Genomic DNA, 20,032 nt, shown 5'->3' with positions numbered 1-20,032 from the left:
GAAGGAGGAGTAGGAAGAAGAATATGAAGAAGGGAAAAAACCCAATTCTATCCCCCCTAGTCAGTCAGTGTTCTCTTCCCCCCCACCCTAAATAACAATAATAATAAGAACAACTCGAAAAGAATTGTAGTGATGGAGTGTCGATTCCCTGCTCCTCTTGTTTTTTTCCTCCTTCTCTCCTCCTACACAGCAGCACTACTCACGCACGTATATTTAGTACTAATAATATTTTTATAATGTTCAAATTTGCATGTTTTCCGAAGGTGAAAACTTATTTTTTATTTATATATACTACTTAAGGGATTCCTTCAAAAACAAACTTTATACCATTTTAACAATATTTAATTTATATTTTTTTCTTTTTCTTAAGAAGGCGAATTTTATTTTATATTATTATCTAAAGCAGCAAATAATAATAATAAAAAACATGAGAGGGGGGGGACAAGCGTTTACCAGCTGCGTTGGAGGAAGAGGGGGGTCGTTCGTTCGTAGTAGTATGTAGAGTCGACATCATTCCTGTCTGACATGCGGGGAACAAAATAAAAAATATATATACAGGAGGGGGGAAGATGGCTCCCCCAATGAGATCGGTAGGGGGACGTGGCAACTCCACTCTCTTTTTTTTTATTACTATTTTTTTTACTTTGCCTAAAAAAATAAAAATTATTATTCTCAGTCATCTTCTCATCTTGGAGGGCCTTGGACGACGCGAGTTGTCTTCCCACAGTACTCTTACATATAGTGAACTTTTCTTCGTCATCGTTTCTTTAAGCGAGTAGTTAGTGCTGCATTGTTTTTTCCCTACTTCTTCAAACATGATTCCGAAATCCTTTAATTTAAAGTGGTCAAGTCATTTTCCAAATATGGAAAAGGTCTTTGCAAACCTCGTGAAATCTGAAAGTCTCGCGGACGTGACGCTGTACACTGCCAATGGGCAAATGTTTAGAGCACATCGATTCGTTCTATCATCCTGCTCGGATTTCCTTCGTGTAAGTTTGTTGTGTGACGTAACTCCATCACTGTGTTCAGTGCCGCTTTGAACAAGACATCCCCTTATTTATGTTCATCCTATCCTGATTTAGTCGGATCAAACCTGCAAATATATCTCCATCAATATAGAAATAAATGTACTTTGGGATTTCATTTTGACTCCCTGGTTTTTTTTGCAGAAATGGAGCTACAAAGTTGGTAAATTAGGATCTCACTAAATAATGTCTGTTTGTAGTGTACAATCTCGTTGTTGTTTTTTTCATCTCTGCATAATATCCGACAATCTGTGAATTTTAAATGAATCAAATCAGATTTATTGTAAAGTTATATAATGTGCGTCAACATAAAAACAGTCGTGAACAAAAATCCAGAAAAATATAAAATCCCAATACATATGAACATACGCCCCAATATTTCATAGACATGTGTAACTCAATTATAGGGCTATTATTCAAATATATGGGATATGATAAGATAGCCAAGAATGTTAGCTACCTATAGTTGTGAACCTTTATTTGATTTAAGAGACTTAATCTCCAATATCACACCCACCCCCCCTTACAACCATAAAATCTTTCAATTTGTCATTCTTTTATAATGACGATCAAATTTGTTGATATAAATTGAGGATAATTCGGGGAAGAATATACACTCCATTTTAAGAAAAATCATTATAGATTGCTTATATGTTGGTGGGCCACATTTTCAAGAATCCTGGCAAGACTAGATTTGATATGAAGGTGGGGATTACCGTAATCGGGAAACATTTTACACTTCCTTTCACATTCTACTTGAGCTAGGAGAGAAGAAAGTATTATAATTTATATATTTTTTCATTCCTTTCCATCAAGAGTACGAATCGATTCTTCCTGATCAGATGGAAGTACATTTTTGAAGTAGATGAGTGTCTAATTTAGTTAGCCGATATTTATTGATTGTGTTCTGAAAATGACTTAGTTCATTAAGTAATCTTATAAATTATCAGGAAAAACTTGAGCATTTTTTAAGCTTTTATTTTTGTAGGTTTATGAGGCCCACTTTATTACATATATTATGGTGTCATTGATTCAAAAGATGTCATGATAGATTCTCACAATTGATGATATATTAGTTTAAAATAGTAAACTATAATGAATCCACATTTAGGAATAAAATGAGATTATCTTATTATTGATGGCTTGCACGTCAGTTGCAAAAAACTAAAATACTTTATTCTTCATATTTCAGAATGTCTTTCTTGAAAATCCTTCGGAGCAACCCGTCGTACATCTTCCAGAAGTTGAGTCGGAAACGATTAAACTTCTCCTTGACTTCATCTATACTGGAGAGCTCCTTGTTGATGATGATGTACTCCTTATGAAAATTATGGATACTTCGAATATGCTATTTATCAAAGGGATTCATTCTGCTTTGGAAGAAAAACAAAAGAAAAATAATTCTACTATGTTAAACGTTGAGACCATTGGGAACAAGAGAAAAACGAGAAGTCCAAGACAGTACATATCTTCTTCTCCTCCAACAAACGGTTTAGTCACAGAGGAAGAGCCTAGAGATCTTAGTAGCAGAAAGGTTAGGAGTCGTTCTATCTTTTCACTTCTCTATTAATGATTCAGTAGACGTTTCTTCATACATGTTGTAAAATACTTTTTCAAATCCTAATGTTTTGATTTATTTATTTTTAGATACATAACGAAAGTGATATTTTGAAAGATAGGAAGGAAAATTTAAGCAATATAATGGAAGAAGGTGCTCTCTGCAACAATGACTACGAGGTTCCAAATCCATCTAAACTCATGTGTCTAGATGAGAGTGTTGGTCAAGCATGGGCTTCAAATCATCAAGTATTCTCATCCCTTTTATCAAAAGTTGAAGCGGATCCTCTACATATATCCGCTGTTCCTCGAGTTAAACAAGAACAAATGCAACCACCATTCCCTCAACATCCTCCTGTAAATTTAACTACCGATCATATTAACAATATTCTTAATACAGTAAGTTGATGAAAATCATTCTTTAAAGTGTGCTCAATTTACTCTTTCCTTTTCTAATTTGTGGAAATGTCATAATATACCTTTCCATAACATTTAAAAAAAGTTATTTTCAAAAAATTAAGGTAATGATGTAATATTACATCATCTCTTCTTTTGATCGAGAATCGTTTATTCTCTCCTGGAAGCATCATATTTATTATAGCAAGGATTGTTGTTGTTTTAATAAAACCTTATTCATTTTTTATTTTCAGTCATCCTTGCCAATTTGTCCTCTATGTGGAAAAGATTGTGCCAATTTTCCCAACCTAAGAACTCATTTACAAACTCACAATAACTCCAAACCATTTGCATGCGATTTCTGTGATTCAAAATTTACACGTGCTTCCCATTTAAACCGTCACCGAAGGTCACACACCGGAGAAAAGCCATTTGAATGTTCCATTTGTGGTAAATTATTTGGCCGACAAGATAAGTTGAAGGTGCACGTGGATCGTCATCGTATCAGGGAACAAAAGGAACTGAAAGCAGCGAATGGTGGTGTTGGAGCTAGACAAACTATGTCACAACAGAATAAGGGTTCTAATTTACAGCTACAGCAGCATCACACGAACAATTGGAATGTTAATGCAACATTCCCATCACAAGTCAGTCCATTCCCCACTTATTATGATACCATCCCAAAGACTCAACACAATACTCTGATGCCCTCGTTTATGGGATAAAGTCCTCACACTACTCAAACAAAACTAAGAAATCATAATTACTATCTGATATATTATTTTCTTAAATTTAATAAGAATACAATTTTTTTTGCGAATGAGTACATGTATAAATTATTTAAATGACATAACTGGAAATCCAGTTGACTTTAAACAAAGAAGAAGATAAACATAATAAGTTAACATAAATTTCTGTTTAGAAAATAAATTTAAACTATTTGAATATTAGTAGTAAAGACTTGAAATATTCTCGAGAAAAATGGATAACAAATTCTTATAGGATTTCATACACAATAAAGACTTTTTTTTTTTTTGCATAAAAAAGGAAAAAGTTAATACATTTTTAGGACTAGATTAAACAACGACAGCCTTCTCGTCCACATCTCCCTTACCAACGAATCCCAAAAAGTTATTATAGGTTTTATCTGTAATTTGTCGAATACTTTCATCGGTGTAAAATGCAACATGACTAGAAATAATGACATTATCCATAGACACAAGATCCTCCAATTCAGGATAATTTTCAAATCCAACTTTTGACATATCTTTAAACATAAAGGCCTTTTCTCCTTCAAATACATCAAGAGCGACACCCATGATCTTTTTAGATTTAAGACCATCCACCAAATCAGGTGTATTGATGATTTCTCCGCGACTTGTATTGATAATAATGACATCCTTTTTCATTTTCTCGATGGTGTCCTTATTAATCAAGTGTTGTGTTTCTTTTAGGAGAGGAACGTGAATAGAGATAATGTTGGAATTAGCAAAAAGGGTATCCATATCTACGTATTCTGCATTAGGAACCGTTTTGATCCAATCGTTGGCGGGGTAAGCATCGTAGCAGAGAACCTTATCGACCATTCCGGCTACTTTTTGTACGGTTTTCTTTCCGATCAATCCAGTGCCGATAATTCCCACCTTTAAATATCAAAGAGAATAATTTAGCACATACACACATTAAATTAATTAGTTTCATTACGGTTTTATCCTCAAGAAGGATACAGTGAAGACCTCCAATTCGGAAATCTGCCAATTTGGTCATTTCGTAACTTCTTTGAATGTTCTTTGCAAGAGCAAACATGGAAGAAATGGCATATTCTGCAATGGAAGAAGGGGAGTAAGAGGGAACACGAGCCACTCGAATCCCCGCCTCCTTCAAGAGATCATGTTTGGGGATGTTATCGAAACCTGCTGAGCAGCAAAGAATCATTTTGTTTCCATTATCTTTAAGGATTTCTACGTCACTATCCTGGAGCTTTTTGTTAACGAAGATAACAATGGCTTGAAAGCCCTTGGCTTTACGGAGAACATCCTCTGGAACACCGCTGAATCCCTCAGCCACTTCACATTCAAACCCATTCTTTTCAAAAATCTTTTTCATGCTTTTGTTCAAATGACAACGAGTGTCGATGATAAAGATATCCTTGCCCATATTTGTAGTTGAAATTTTCAATAGGTAAGATCCTTTACGTGGAAGCTTCTTGCTACTTGATGATGACCTCTAAGAACTTCACTCAGTTATGAAATGATTGCGAATGCAAACGCTTCTTCAAACAAGAAAGAATATAAAAGGAAAGAGAAGAAGGAATACACAGTAATTTAAAATGTGAGGGAGTGCTACGATCGAAGGAAAGTCTGCGATTATAGTGAAAGCTTGGCTGATGCAACAATTCTTCGTCGACTGTTTATGACCTCTTCAGTAGAATCATTATTAATTGCATTAGTGTATTATTGTATTACTAAGATGTAATGTACATACATAATATTTCCCTCCTTTTTCTTCAAGGTACGCGATTATCACTTGCACGGAGCTCTTGAAAAATTGCTGGTTCACTCATTGACTCAGTCATATAACAAATAGGTGGGAAATCCCCCGCCAGACTCTGCAAATAGTTAAAATATTATAATGAATGCATGGCATATTTCGGAATATTAAATCTACAAAAAAAAACAAAAAAACACCCTCAATCTAATCTCTCCTTCATGACACACGTTAGTAGTGACATTGGGAAAATGTTTCATCATATTGTGAAAGACAAAATCAATAGTCCATGTTTTGTAAAAGTCCTGAAAGTTTTCCGATGGAAAAAGGGCTTTCTAAGCATTCTAAAAAAACATGAAAATACCTAAAGTATTTATAATTACACTAGATCAATTATGGATTATTTGATTGTATATTAATTTATAAATGTCGTGTACAAGTAGCAATTCAAAAATGGGGTGAATAATTTTAAATATAGAATTATTCATAAGATAATGCAATAATTGACTTCATTAGAAGGTCGATATTAATGCTAATTAAGGGAAACTCATTAAAATATGAAATATTTCAAAAGTACATCCAATTTCTTGGACAAGTCTCCAAATGCAAAAATACACCCATTAAAAGCTACACTACCTTACTACTTGTATTTTTGTCGCAACTTTCTATAGAGTGTTTTACCAGACGTCATAAATTACATCAAAAATGAAGGAATACCATCTTGGGGGCACAAAGTTGATATTTTCCCCAAAAAATTGTTTAATAAATCTTGTTAAAAATGGCTTTATGAATTAAAAAAGACTTAACAATTAAATTGAATAATACTTAATGCCATTGATAAACAGTGATATTTGAATTAAATCAAAGTAATATATACTAAAAAAACCTTTGAAATGTCTAAATTTGTACAATTGTTATTAATTTTTTGATCGATTCAGGACGAAAAAAGTAGTATAATTGTAGAAAAATGTCTTATTTTCTATTGTCATAGTAAATTTTTATCTAAAATATAGAAATAATATTTAATAACACTAGGCAACAGAGGAATATATTATTGATAGAAGGAAAGGTTTAAGTCCTTTTATTTGATGCAGGGCCTCCACAGGGGGACTGTAGCCTCCCCCTCCCCCCTCATAAAAATATCAAAATTTTAAATGAAATAAAATGAATCATTTTTTTTCCAACAAATTTAATGTTTAAAAATTTATTTTCCTAAAAATTAAATTTTCTGTCAGTAGCAGTAGATTTTTGAATTATTTTTTCCAAAAAATGTATCCTTTTGTCAACAGTTGTGGATTTCTGAATTTTTTGAAAAAAAAAAATTCAATTTATGGCGACTAGCTATGGATTTATAAAATACACTTGAAAATAACCGATGTGGATTTTTGAAAGTTTTTACCCAAAAATTGTAATTTTTGGGTTCTTTTTCAAAAAAATTCCTTGATCTAAGCCTTAAACTAATGCGTGTTGGATCATTCTTCGTATTCATGGTTAAAGCATTGTAGAATGTTTTGTTACTAACTCGGAAACTATAATTTCCGTAAAAAATGGCACTGATGAATAATATTCTGCTTCAATATGCTTAATGAGCAAATAATTTCCGTGCAACCTGAATACGAAATTAAAGAATAAAGTAAAGGTGTAATTTATGTATGTACTCAGTCAGCAAATTATGAATTTACTAGAACTCTTGCCTAGATAAATCAATATATAATGCAAGTATTTGTTTATTACATATATATTAAGGATTATCTAGCTTTTCATAAGAAATTGTATTACATCATATAAAAATAAAAAGTGTAGAATTACCTTTAACAAAGGAGGATGCAATATTTACAGAGAAGTATTAAGACTAAACAATTTACCTACTCAAATGTATTCAAAGTTCCTGGTGGAATGGTACTTTCAAAGGAACTAAATATATAAATATTTTAACAAATATAGAGGCTGCACAGGAGAATGCAATATTTTTTTAAGTCCATCAAAAAACAGGCTCTGAAAAACTCGTTTCCTGGCTTGGTATGGAACATGAAGGAGCGTTAGGAAAATATTGAGTTTCAAGCATAGATTAATTACCGGGTAGTCCATTGAAATCTGAACACTTATTAATTCAATAATAAATGAAGGTTGAGTGATTGAAATTAATTCATATTTAGATGTAATAAAGCATAAACAATTATTTACAAAACAAAATAAACCTTGAGCTCTCTATATTAGGTACAAGTAGAGAAAATGACACTTGAACGTGATCGACGAACTTCCATTCACGCACTTAAAGGAGTGGGGCGTCTCCAGGACCACCATCTACGCCGTCAGCAAGCCTGAAACGTTGGAAAGGAAGAAGGGCTATTTCAAATAGACCAGACTGTACCGGTGGAGTTAAAGAAAAAAATCCCAGTCCAATCCCCTCAAGTTCATGAGGACCCATGCAAGAGATCTCGCGGTTTCACACCAGACGGTCCAGATAGGTATAAAAAAAGGGGGTGAAAAGACCTTTGTGATGTTGAAGAGGCCACTTTTGAAATCAACAATGAAAGAAACCTATCTCTTCCCCTTCAAGACTCTTTTGAATGGGTTTTGAATTACTCTTTTGAGGTATTTTGAACTCCTTTTTTTTTTTTTTTTGCTAATTAACATCCCTGATCCCAACATCCTAGATTACTTTTTTTGGTTACATGTCGAGATGAAGGCCCCTGCAGTTTCCTTCATCCAAACACTGATACCCTCAAAATCACTGTCTGCCAGTACTGGGACGTCATGACTGAGGACTACATCCACACTAAGAGCGTCATAACTCATAACATAAATTATTAAAAGAGCTGAGACACACATCTATTTATAATATTAGGTTTGCTGAAATTATATTATTAATTAATAAATTATATCTTGTTGAATTATTATGTTCAAACTGTTCAGATTTTAATGGCACACTCTGTATGTGAAGAAAAAATTGTAGCCATTGTATTTGATCCAATTATTCAAATTATAGTAGTAATAAATTGGTATGTCCACAATATAGAGGCTGCTTTAAATATTTTTGGTCGATTCTCACTGTACTTTACATTTGATTCAGTTATTGTCGTCAAAGTATAGGGTGATTTCATACAATGTTTGAAGTGATTTATGTTGAATAACTATATTTTGTTGAAATATTTTTCGGCTTCAAAAAATGTCCCTTGTTTATCTCAGCGTAAGCACTGTTATGTATTATATCTCTCTATTGTACTAAGTTTCTTAAGCCTACCAATGTTAATTTTGGGTAAGAGTATATTTATTCAATGATAATTATTGACTATTTCGCAAATAAAGGGGGGTTTCAATAGGGACGCTCACATTTTACATTGATAGGTTTCGAAAACGACGTCATATTTGTTATTTTTTCTTTGACAGCTGTGCTCAAAAATAATCGTAGTTTCATCATGGAGCAGTACACACTCGATCAACGCTTGCAAATTATTAAAATTTATTACAAAAGTGGTGAGTCTTTAATCCAAACTTTAAGAGCGTTAACGCCCATTTATGGTTAACGTAATCGACCTGCAAAATCAACAATTCAGCGTTTGGTGAAAAAATTTGAGTCCACATACACGCTACATAATGTTTTTTTGTGCCAGTGAGACAAAGAAATAGTGTAAAAAATATTGCTGCCGCAACCGCATCAATTCAAGATGACCCAAATTTGTCTCTTACGCACCGTTCTCAATCGTTGGGCATCTCTGTGACATCGTTGTGGCGAATTTTGCGAAAAGATCTTGGCCTACACCCGTATAAGATAGGTTGACACAAGAACTGAAGCCGCTTGACCACTTCAAACGTCGGGAATTCGTAAAATGGGTTGAAGGAAAATTCGAAAATGATCGTGATTTTCAACATAAAATCATCTTCAGCGATGAGGCACATTTTTGGCTCTATGGATTTGTTAACAAGCAAAATATGGGCTATTGGACACATAAAAAAATTACTGTTTGGTGTGGATTGCATGCTGGCGGTGTCATTGGGCCGTACTTTTTCGTCGACGATGGCAATCGCCACGTTACTGTGAATGGAATTCGTTACCGTGCCATCATAACCGATTTTTTTTGGCCTGAATTGGAAGATATGGACTTGGACGATAGGTGGTTTTAACACTTCACACACAGCAAAAGTTACAATCGATTTATTGAAGAGTAAGTTTGATGAGCGTTTTATCTCCAGAAAGGGACCAGTGAATTGGTCATGTCGCTCGTGCGATTTAACGCCTCTAAACTATTTTCTTTGGGGTCACGTGAAATCCCTGATCTACACCAATAATCCGTCGACGTTAGAAAAGCTCAGAACAAATATTAAACGCGAAATTGCTGCATTTTCAGCCAATTTATGCGGAAAAGTAGTCGAAAATTGGGTTCAACGATTGGCTTCGTAAAATGTGCACGTGGTGGTCATTCAAACGACATCGAATTTCATTCATAAATTAACTTAAATTTATTTTAACGGCAAATAGGGAAGTCGTCGATATCTCAAACCGTTTTCGTTTTATTTATAAAAAAATGTGAGCGCTGTTAATGAAAAACCCTTTACTTTCCCTATTTGTAATTTGTTGTTAAGAGGTGTACATTTCCTTACACCTAAATAGTATATCATATCATAAGATATACTATGTAGATGCAACTTGCACTTGAGGAAAAAAGGGTGATGATCTTTTTGATTAAACTCCACGTCTGGTTTGTTTTTTGCAACCTAAAGTTATGACATATTGAACTGAATTCCGATGCTAGAACAAGAAAATATTATTTGGATCAATCTATTATTTCAATATTCTGTATTTATAACTTACTGTTATTATTAGTTATATGATTGTAATGTTTAATTTTGTATAATTAACTTAAATGTATGATGGTTCATTCTTTATTATTTAGTATGTACATTATGTTTAATTTAAGCCTTCTATTTTAAACTTGGAACTTCAAATATATTTCGAAATACTCTTACTTTGTCGTTTTATTAGTTATTATTCTGAGAATATGGTTCATAATGAATTACAATTTCATGGAGTGTGACGTTTTCAAATCTACTGTAACGGACAAAAACCGTCTAAGTCAATTATACGTAGTATATCTTTATTAAATATTTTGCTAATAAATACTTTCGTCATACCCTCAAAATTCATAATAAAGCAGGCAACTGATAAATACTGATGTGATTATCAGTGAAAATCACATCAGTATTTTAAACAATGATACCATATGTCTTTCTCCACCCTTCTCCTCGCACCCGTTTTTCTCTACAATATTATCAACTATAAGAATAACTTAATCCGTGACTTGGACTCATTCGCACTTTTTCCTGCAAAATTTCCGTTCAGGTGCGCATTCCTCAATTGATTTTCGTACATTCCTTCATTAAAAAACAAATATGACGACGTGATAAGTTGTTTATAGAAATTTACTTGACTTAGAAAAAACTTTCGTCCCTTTGGAGATGTCAATTTAGATTAATCAAAAATGAGTTATAGAGTAATTCTTTATGTACTCAGTGCCCCTAGGGAACACATAAGTATCCTCGTAGCCATAAAATAGGGAGATGTTTTTTCAAAAATAACGAAACGCATGACAGTGCTCATTTTCCGCTCAATATCCAAGTCTACATATCTATAACTACAACTTCAGACCTTATTAAATTTGTAAAATAGTGAATACACAGGGGCGTCTAAAGGAGGATTTTATTGGGGGGGGGGGATATTAACTTTAAAAAAAAATGTTGAGATTAAAATTTTGTCCCAGTCTTGAATTTGTCTAATCACCATTTTTTAATGAAACCCTTTAAAAATATTTCCTCCATCCCTTTTTTATCATTTAAAATTTTTTCAACAAACCCATAATCCTTGGGTGATAAGGCAAAAATCAGCCCTTCTGGCCTACCCTCTGTAGATGCTCCAGATACAAAGTTGAATTTTGTGTGTAATCCGTCGTCTCTTTTAATCATCATTAACTTTTATTCAAAGATAAAAGTATCAAATACTAAAACGAAAAAAAATAATCCATTTTTTGCCATAACTCGAACCCATTACTACTCTAAGCACTTATTCTTACTGAAAAATACACTTATTTCAATTTAAAATTATGAATTTATGTATGTATATTACAAAAAGAAAATGTATTGTAAATATGTATAATATGTAAAATAGATCGACGAAGAAGTAAAAACCAATCCCTTAATTTTTTTCTTTAAACCTTATTTAGACCCTTGTTACATGGCCGTTTGACAAATAATTTTTCTAAAAGGGAGAAAAATTTATTTTTTAAATTTTAAACTTTTCTGAATAGACTAAATTTGAACGAATAATAATTTTTTTAAGGAAGGAAAATTTATTTCTTTCTCTCGAAAATTGAAGTGGACTGGGCCGTGACTGAACCGAACGGGACTGTGTTCTTGAGTCCTAAATAAGTAGCGACACAACACTTATAATAACTATTAAGGTTCTGCAAAATGGGGGAAGGGGCAATGACCCTTGGCTTTTATGTTCCGCGACTACTGATCTACTGTGAATCCGATATTTATAGAAATCGTTGCTTAAGAATAGTGGAACCAGGAGTCGTATATTATTATTAGTTTGAAAATCCCATCCAAGAACAAAAACAATTCACAATCAAAATGTATTATGTCAGACAAGCTCATGAAGACGTTTTTGAGGGAGCCCTCTCAAAAATACATTGACAGATCAGCAAGAGCAATTCGAAAATATAATATTTGATTCTTTAAACAAATTACATAGTATTATTCTATTATACTGAAATTTACTACTGCAGTAAATGATAAAAAATTCATCATTCTGTTCGAAATTGTTATTATATTTTTCTTTTTTGGAAAATCATAGATTACGAGAAGTTGTTATGGAAATTGAGAATCACATACTTTTACAGTGAATACCATGACTAGGCATTAATTCCATAAAAATAGCTTGTAACTTTTCCAAATGTATGGGTTGAAAAATTATTTTGATCAAATCTAATAGCTCCAAATCAATACCCCCAAAACTCTATCTATATCTAAATGAGAGTGAATACAACCAGGGAGTTAAGAGCCCCCTCCTGCAATCAATAAGTAATATAATAGAACGCACGAGTTCGAGTAATTTTTGTAATACCCGAATCCATTGTTTTGGTAGTCCTATTTTATTCAGATACAGTCAAGTTCAGTCGTAGGACCGGTCCTTAAGACCGTCAGTCCTTCGGACTAGAACTGATTTGAAAAAAGAAGTATATAGTTAAGAGACGTCATCAAAGATTGAACTTTATACTGATATGCAGGACGTAACGGGACTGCAGTATTCAGTGCTAAATAAGGATCGACACAAGATTACCAGAATCCAGCAATAATTTAGCCCAAAAATTAGACACCAATATTTGAATTAAAAATTAAGGTACGGAACATTTATATAGTTAAAACTCACGTAACTATACATATATTAATGAATTAATAGTAATCTATTTAGATACTAACATAGTATTGTGAATTCAACCTTGACGATCTCAGCTATATCAATGTTCCGCCCTCACCTGATATTCTCATCGAGAGATATACAATAGCAATATATGTATAGTGTATATATAATGTAAAATGACAATTAGTTGTATTAGAAACTCAGCACTCTTTGTTTGCGTTTGACTGTCGTTTTTCATAATTGATAAACCTTATCAGTATTTGTTCAAACTTGTATTCGTCATTACCTCCTTCCTTAGAATAAAACAACATAAAAAAGGCCTAATATATAGTGTGCTTAACTTATCAGTAGTATAAATTGTTTCGTATAATGAGTGAAATCCGTATTCAAATTTACTAATAAAGTATGTACCGTTACTTATTTCTATTATACTTTTTCTTGACTAAAGTTATTAATTTTTTATATGTATATATATATATATAGAATATAACACTTACTACATATGTATAATATCTTATACCGGCGTAATAAACTACAGGTGTTGCATTTCTTTCTTTCTTTTCCTTTGCAAAACCAAGTATCTACCTGGAAATTAATAATATTTATCGAAAATAAAGTTCTACTGTAAAAACAAGATTATAAAGAGTATTTATTATATATACTTTCTCTATTTATGATGAGAAGTCAAGGAACTTTTCTTATCACACAGGGCTCCCTCATCCTGTAATTCCTCTTTTATGCAATATTAATTTGTAAGGACAAAGTTGGGGAATCGGGATTTGATTCTCAGAATAAAGAATTACTTTGAAAAGAATACTAATATTATGTAACAGTCCTTATGACGGTTAGCTTATTGTGGGTCTTTACCCGCACCGACGATTACCGCTCTGTGATGTAAGGGGCGGATCAGGGGCATTTGCAACAATTTTTGTTTGTGGGTAAATTATTTCAATGTTGATTCGAGCTTAGACTCGCAAATTTTGATGACAAAATACCTACATATGTTTGCTATTGTTTTAATCTATTTAAAGGTTATACCAGTCAATCGTTTTTTCACAAATTGCATTTGAATGATACTCGTCAAATGTTGCAACAGTTAATTAGACAAAATAATATTTTTTTAATATACCTAGATTTTTCATTCGGTTGAATTTTATTTGAGTTGATTATGATATAATCAGATTTATATTATGGATTTGATAAATTCCCTTCGTCCGGTGTTGCAACTTTCCCTCATTAATTTATCATGCTTGAGAAGAGGACATTGTTTAAAGAGTACACTGCATGCAATGTCATCATTTATGTCAATATGTAACTCTACAAAAAAAAATAGATAAAATAATTATTATATTTCGTCAAATTATAATATTTAAATCACTAATTTGTGTGTTATTCTATCATTAGTTTATAGCAATCACTTAGATTTAATGCCTATATATATTAATTTCTTAAGTGAAAATTGAAGAAGAAAAAACAATTTATAATAATTCCTTAATTAGTAGTTGACAATAGAATAACATTTCATAATATAATTATAACTACATAAAAGAATGTATGACTAATAGATATTATTTACTATATATTTTTTCTCCATCCAATCACATTAATTCAACAATATAATCTGACTTAATCATTAACTTCTTTGTTGATGTTTAATCACAAATTATAAAAAATCAAATGTAATAAATTGCTTTGTAAAAACAAAATAATATATATATTATTTTGCATGTATACGGTTTGCATTTTTTAAAGTTATTTCCTTTTTTTTCAGTTCCAAATTAGGTACCTAGGTGCAGTGATATTATTAATCAAGGAGTATGAGTATTCTGTAAAGAGTATTGTTAATAGAATAACCCAATCAGAGCTGCCCTCTACCCATCCTTTAAGGGGGGAATTTTCTTTATGACTTCAGTTGAAGAAAGAAGGGAAGAAAGAGAAAAAGAAGGAAAGAAAGACAGAGACGAGAGAGAGAGAGAAAAGTGAAATATTCAGACGATTTGTCAAACTACTAACTGGCTAATCTAATGAACTGATAGCTAGGTGCCAAGATATATCCAAAGTAAATCCATCGAATTATCGACAAGGAATCTGAATCTTTTAAAGAGTCTGAGGCATACCAACATTATCGGTAGATAACTAATAAGGTTTGTTCATAAATTAAAGTTTAAATATATTTAGTCTCCCAAATTTCCATTTACAAAAATATATAATCCATTTATGAAATGATTGGTTTTTTAACATCCCCTAATAATGATTCTGTTGTAAATTGTGGTGACTTTACTTCGTTATTATATTAATAATATTCACGTCTGCAATATTTATGTATTTGAAGACACAGTTAGGTTGTAGTTAGTTAGTTTTAGCGTCTGTGAAGAGTAAATAGATTTTCACTTTTCTTGTACGTCTTTTTATTCGTTGTAAGTTGGAAGCAAGTCCCTTGGAATCTTTGATTCTTTATTTTGTGTGTGTTGTTGAACAATGAATATTGCCAATAGTTAAGATTGAATGCCAGAGATCAGTTATCAAATTACAAACTTACTTTGTGTAACTTCATTTTAGAATTAATAATGAAGACACAATCTGAGGTTGTTTTTGTAATTTTCATCAATTCGCAATAAATAGTTGTGTGTTGGACTACTATTAAGTAGATTGTGTAACAGGAAACCTAGAACACTCCATGCTTATCATCATGGCCAAGATACTTCCCACTTTACTCCATGTTTTATCGTAATTCTTTCATAATTCATTACATTAATTATTTTATAACTCAACGCATAGTTGCCCTCATGAGACGTAATTCTAATAACAAATACTGTTTCAGTGGTTCCGAAATGGACTTATTCGATGGTAAAAAGAGCAAAATTAAAAACATTTTCTCCAATAAAAGGGGGTCCAAAGTTAGCATGGACGAATCCCCTGGAGATCAAGCTGGTCATACCTTGGATCGAATAATGAATGCCAAGGAAGAGGTAATCTATCCATAATATAATTAACATAAAATCTATAGGAAATAATTTATGGTTATTATTATTGATTCGTTATAGGCTCGGAGAAAGTGGGATGAGGAGCGAGAGAATTTTGAGCGCTCAAGACGAAATCATGAGGTCAAAATGATCGACATGGAAAAATCGGAAGTTATTCGACGAGAAAAAGAAATCCGTGAAATGCAGGAGGCGTTTGAAGAACAAAAACGCAAAAATAAGTTAGTTCAAGAAAAATTTCTTGAACAAATTAAGTCACTTCAAGAAAAATTGGAGGAGTATAAAATTGGTCATAAAGTGGAAGAAGAGAAATTAGAAGATGAGCTTGTGAAGGAAGAGGATAAGTTGTCTGAGGTAAAAGCCTCTTTGGAAAAAAGAATGGAAAGCCTCGAAGCCATTGAAGCCACACGTCCCACAGCTCCTCCTTCACATTCAGAAGACATCTATCCTACTATTCCAGTTTTGATGAACCTTTCACAATTCAGTTCATCGTCCCCTCAAATGTCTCAAAGCTCCAGAAGTGATTCTCTTAGTGACTGTTCTGCCTAATCATTCCAGCATTTCCTCATATTTAAAAAAGAAAGAAAAAGAACAGGATTAAAAATGCTTTGTGATATTTACTTTTTAAGCAGAAAAATAATATGAATAATCTCTATTTGAATGTTTGAAAAGTGTTTTTTCAGGCTATGAGTGGGTTATGAGTGACAATCCTCAAGTTTGTACCATTATATTTCTAAATTAGTCAGAAAGTATGAGTAAAATAGTTTGTCAATACATTCAAACGTTTATACCCTCCAGTTAATGCTCGATTGTAATGTCTTCTTTAATTTCATTCATTATTATTTTTTACTCAATTCTAGGTAAATGTTTTATAATAATTATTTTTTAAAATTTTTCAGAATACGAATATTCCATTTTTTTTAAAGAATTACTTTAGTTTAATATATATATATTTATATTTCAATTGATTACAAGGTTGTTTTCTCTCCTAAACATGACACTATAAGATCAATAAAAAATCTTTTAAATATTATAATACATACGATACTAATTAATCTAATGAAATTTGGAAGTATAATTGAATGTACAAAAAAATTCTAATGATTAAAATGATCTAATGAGTAAAAATAATTATAATAATTTAGCTAGGGCTCTCTGTAAAGAGAATTGAAGAGTAAAATATGAACCCAATTACAAGTAAGACATATTAGACATGTAAGTAATAGGAACAAGAAGTTATGTATAAAAAAATCATATTATTTGAGCATGATGTGTTATATTATATCTGACAACTTGTTCATTTTATCGTCAAATTAATAAATGGACCTAAACACTTTCCTTGCTTTAGTCATGGGTCCTTTTTCATTATAACAGGAAATTGTGACAAATATGTATAGGTACAAAAACCATGGGACTTTATACAAGGATAATTTATTCCATATTAATTAAGAAAGTTCACTGTCTAGAAAGCGTGTTGGAATATCATTATTCATTATGTAGTTATTGGTAGAATTAATAAGGCATCAAATGTGCTTCGTAGTTGCTTCCCAGAAAAAATAATTAATCAATTGTTATGCATAAATTTAAAGATAATTTATCAATTTTAAAATCCAAAATAGAGTAAGTCATTAAGAACTGCCATCTCTAAGTATTTTACGGGCATGGTCATACAGTTCTACAGGGCTCATAACATATTCATAAGATTTCTTAGGAGATGCTTTATTATGTTTTTCTTTTTTGGTTGGAGTTGTCTCATTTCCATTTGTTTTGAGCATCCATTCTGGCAAGGGCCTACTTTTCTTTGGGCTTTCAGACATGCTGTATAGTGTTGATTAATGATAATTATATATCGGTAGAAGGCAAATATGAAGACAAAGAGCTTGAATGGCGTGAGTGACCTGAGGAAGAATTACTTGAGGATCTTTGAAGATGTTGAAATCGAACACGTTCTTGTAAACGTCGATGATGCTCTTGAAGTAATTGAAGTTGCTCTCCCTCACTGTACTTGGATGGTTCTGCATAAAACTCTGAATCTGAAAATTTGAAAGGGCATACATCAAATGTGTAAGGGAATTATGACTTGTAATTGATAAATTTTATACCCATATATTTCACACTACTCTCAAAAAGAAACAAACGAATAACAAACTTAGTATTTAATTATAATTGCGTGTAATAATATAAATTTTTCAGACCTCCATCTATTGCTGTGTCTTCATCCTCTTCATCTAAATCCTCCTCCTCATCGTCTTCATACAAGTCCGTGTCTTCGTCAGACTCGTCAAATTTGAGGTCATTTCCTAGTCGTGTTGATACGTTAATACGTGTCTTTTTAAAGTCTTGTATGGCTTCATTAAGACTCCACAACTGGCAAAGTAAATTCATATCCATCTGACGAAGATTGACCTATATAGAACATGTAAAATAAACGGAATTAAGTACATTCAATAAATTTGTCCAATATATTGATATACATACATTTTATAATGGACCCAGATGACGAATGAAATTAAATATGCATTAAATACACCATCTGTACTCTATTGTATAAAATATATATATAATGTACTCTTTTTTTTTTCCTGAACTAACTAAAATAAGTAGAGTACGTTTTATAAGCAATATTTTGTTTTATACCAAATATCCTAATTGTTTTACTAACAAACATCTAAAAAATGACTAAGATGAACTAAGAGAAAGAAGTAGCCGTGTTGGTTAAATAGTTATTTTATGGAGAAAAAGTCATTTTTATGAATTATAGGTAATTGAATACATCATTTTAATTTTCAACTATCAAGTTAACATTAATAGTAAACTTTTCTTGTCTTCAATGCATTTACACCTATACACGGTACTAATATAATACAGACATAAAGTCCATAATTAACAATTAAAATAACGTTGCCATTTAAAGAAAATAAGTAAGTTTACCATTTCTTTTCTTAAATAAACAAGCTGAGATTCCAACGGAGGTCCTCTTCGAGACGAACCACCCCCAGAATGTCTTTTATTCACAGTAGACACAAAGTTTTGATAAATAGCATTCGATTGAGAGGAAGGGATCCATTCCTTGCTGCTACTCCTGGGAGATGAATTCACGGAGTTTGAAGACTCATTACGGGAACGCATGGGAATGACATCATTTTCATAGTCTCTTTTGAAAGACAACGGTGAGGGATGAGGAAAATTGTTATCAGAGATGCCATTGTTGAGGGTTATTGGGGAATTGGAAGAAGAAGACGGAATAGAAGAGGATGTATTTTGTCGAGAAGGAACATGGTGGTGTTGTATTTCGGAGTTGGAGTTTCTATTAAAGCTGAGAAGTCCGCTTAGGCTCTTCGGAAGAGGAGGAAGTCCTTGTATACCGGCGGATGATGAAGTCATTATTTTTAGTGCGGATTAAATGTTCCTAAACAAGTGCTTGTAAAACTGAAGCTATGCCTCAGGTAGATGAGAATAATAATATGTTTTATTAAATCAAAGAACTTATTGACGTTGAATAAAAAAAGTACTGAAACGCCACGGAAAGCCCTAAGCCAGCTCTCAAGACGTTTTGCGTCGGCGCTAAAAATTCATATACATACTAGTATAAAATATATGTATGTATGTTTATAGTAGTCACTGCTACAAAAACATTATTATTCTCTTTTTTATTATTTCAAAATCTTAAATATCACGAATTAAATATTATGTATATTATCTTATCTATATATACCTACATACATAGCCCATAGGTACATGTATTCAAGTATATGCTACTCACCACCTGCCCAGTGTGAGTGTGCTTACATACTCTTGTGGAGCAGCAGATAGGATTTATTCTGTTAGTTGGCATTATGTAAGAAGAATTGTGTATTGTGTAACAAATTGAAATATACAAACAAATGGTAATATTATTTATTGTCATGCGAGAAGCATATTCAATCACTTTTTCACTGCGACTCATAAAATAATGATTATTATAATTCGTCAAAAATATAAATTCTATACATATATTAACAATACATGAACGAGTGTACTATATTTAACTTTCTCTAAGAATAACTTCACTTTCACTATCATCTTACAATTTTTTTTTGAAAACTATGTCTTCAGACCTATCTTACATGTAAGTTATGTAGGTATATAGTGGCGTTAGTTCTTAGTTTTAATACCCTGTTTGAAAT

At 32.1% G+C, this 20,032-nt stretch overlaps 4 protein-coding genes and 1 long non-coding RNA gene across 9 annotated transcripts; 3 read left to right on the top strand and 2 right to left on the bottom strand.

Annotated features, from left to right (window-relative positions):
• The first annotated feature begins 668 nt into the window (after positions 1-668).
• LOC121123877 (uncharacterized) lies at positions 669-3,801 on the top strand. Of its 2 annotated transcripts, none has more exons than XM_040718937.2 (4): positions 669-989; positions 2,218-2,559; positions 2,673-2,981; positions 3,233-3,801. In XM_040718937.2, exons 1-4 carry the CDS (start codon positions 816-818, stop codon positions 3,701-3,703), a joined length of 1,296 nt encoding a protein of 431 aa, XP_040574871.1. In that variant the 5' UTR covers positions 669-815; the 3' UTR covers positions 3,704-3,801. The 2 variants fall into 2 exon arrangements, with proteins under 2 accessions (XP_040574871.1, XP_040574872.1); XM_040718938.2 differs by lacking the exon at positions 669-989 and adding an exon at positions 1,184-1,323.
• Positions 3,736-7,805, bottom strand: LOC121123878 (D-lactate dehydrogenase). 3 transcript variants are annotated; one of them, XM_071891148.1, is made up of 4 exons: positions 7,275-7,414; positions 5,463-5,586; positions 4,683-5,397; positions 3,736-4,621 (listed from the first exon to the last, which is right to left on the bottom strand). In XM_071891148.1, exons 3-4 carry the CDS (start codon positions 5,133-5,135, stop codon positions 4,055-4,057), a joined length of 1,020 nt encoding a protein of 339 aa, XP_071747249.1. In that variant the 5' UTR covers positions 5,136-5,397; positions 5,463-5,586; positions 7,275-7,414; the 3' UTR covers positions 3,736-4,054. The 3 variants fall into 3 exon arrangements, with proteins under 3 accessions (XP_071747249.1, XP_040574873.1, XP_071747248.1); XM_040718939.2 differs by lacking the exon at positions 7,275-7,414 and adding an exon at positions 7,664-7,805 and having other exon boundaries at positions 4,683-5,586; XM_071891147.1 differs by having other exon boundaries at positions 4,683-5,809; positions 7,275-7,445.
• Positions 7,806-7,921: 116 nt separating this feature from the next.
• On the top strand, positions 7,922-8,501 carry LOC139906365 (uncharacterized). The gene is made up of 2 exons (XR_011781847.1): positions 7,922-8,060; positions 8,123-8,501. It is a non-coding gene; the product is annotated as an uncharacterized lncRNA (long non-coding RNA).
• Positions 8,502-13,137: 4,636 nt separating this feature from the next.
• On the top strand, positions 13,138-16,902 carry LOC121124220 (uncharacterized). 2 transcript variants are annotated; one of them, XM_040719364.2, is made up of 4 exons: positions 13,138-13,288; positions 14,657-15,029; positions 15,707-15,854; positions 15,930-16,902. In XM_040719364.2, exons 3-4 carry the CDS (start codon positions 15,717-15,719, stop codon positions 16,413-16,415), a joined length of 624 nt encoding a protein of 207 aa, XP_040575298.1. In that variant the 5' UTR covers positions 13,138-13,288; positions 14,657-15,029; positions 15,707-15,716; the 3' UTR covers positions 16,416-16,902. The 2 variants fall into 2 exon arrangements, with proteins under 2 accessions (XP_040575298.1, XP_040575297.1); XM_040719363.2 differs by lacking the exons at positions 13,138-13,288; positions 14,657-15,029 and adding an exon at positions 15,296-15,612.
• Positions 16,799-19,636, bottom strand: LOC121124204 (uncharacterized). Its single transcript, XM_040719342.2, has 3 exons — positions 18,798-19,636; positions 18,062-18,272; positions 16,799-17,899 (listed from the first exon to the last, which is right to left on the bottom strand). Exons 1-3 carry the CDS (start codon positions 19,248-19,250, stop codon positions 17,709-17,711), a joined length of 855 nt encoding a protein of 284 aa, XP_040575276.1. The 5' UTR covers positions 19,251-19,636; the 3' UTR covers positions 16,799-17,708.
• Positions 19,637-20,032: the final 396 nt, after the last annotated feature.

This window comes from Lepeophtheirus salmonis, chromosome 9, assembly GCF_016086655.4.
Source record: "Lepeophtheirus salmonis chromosome 9, UVic_Lsal_1.4, whole genome shotgun sequence".
NCBI lineage: Eukaryota > Metazoa > Arthropoda > Copepoda > Siphonostomatoida > Caligidae > Lepeophtheirus > Lepeophtheirus salmonis.
This window is presented reverse-complemented; position numbering and strand designations above follow the sequence as displayed.

What these genes read in the sequence shown, in the direction of transcription:
- LOC121123877 (XM_040718937.2), top strand. Translation starts at nt 816, where the DNA reads ATGATTCCGAAATCCTTTAATTTAAAGTGGTCAAGTCATTTTCCAAAT. An exon ending in GAGATCTTAGTAGCAGAAAG is followed by an intron (nt 2,560 to 2,672) that starts GTTAGGAGTCGT and finishes ATTTATTTTTAG; the next exon opens with ATACATAACGAAAGTGATAT. An exon ending in TTAACAATATTCTTAATACA is followed by an intron (nt 2,982 to 3,232) that starts GTAAGTTGATGA and finishes TTTTATTTTCAG; the next exon opens with TCATCCTTGCCAATTTGTCC.
- LOC121123878 (XM_040718939.2), bottom strand. Translation starts at nt 5,135, where the DNA reads ATGGGCAAGGATATCTTTATCATCGACACTCGTTGTCATTTGAACAAA. An exon ending in TCCTTCTTGAGGATAAAACC is followed by an intron (nt 4,622 to 4,682) that starts GTAATGAAACTA and finishes TGATATTTAAAG; the next exon opens with GTGGGAATTATCGGCACTGG.
- LOC121124220 (XM_040719363.2), top strand. Translation starts at nt 15,563, where the DNA reads ATGCTTATCATCATGGCCAAGATACTTCCCACTTTACTCCATGTTTTA. An exon ending in ACTTTACTCCATGTTTTATC is followed by an intron (nt 15,613 to 15,706) that starts GTAATTCTTTCA and finishes ATACTGTTTCAG; the next exon opens with TGGTTCCGAAATGGACTTAT. An exon ending in TAATGAATGCCAAGGAAGAG is followed by an intron (nt 15,855 to 15,929) that starts GTAATCTATCCA and finishes GATTCGTTATAG; the next exon opens with GCTCGGAGAAAGTGGGATGA.
- LOC121124204 (XM_040719342.2), bottom strand. Translation starts at nt 19,250, where the DNA reads ATGACTTCATCATCCGCCGGTATACAAGGACTTCCTCCTCTTCCGAAG. An exon ending in TTTATTTAAGAAAAGAAATG is followed by an intron (nt 18,273 to 18,797) that starts GTAAACTTACTT and finishes TGTTCTATATAG; the next exon opens with GTCAATCTTCGTCAGATGGA. An exon ending in AGACACAGCAATAGATGGAG is followed by an intron (nt 17,900 to 18,061) that starts GTCTGAAAAATT and finishes TCAAATTTTCAG; the next exon opens with ATTCAGAGTTTTATGCAGAA.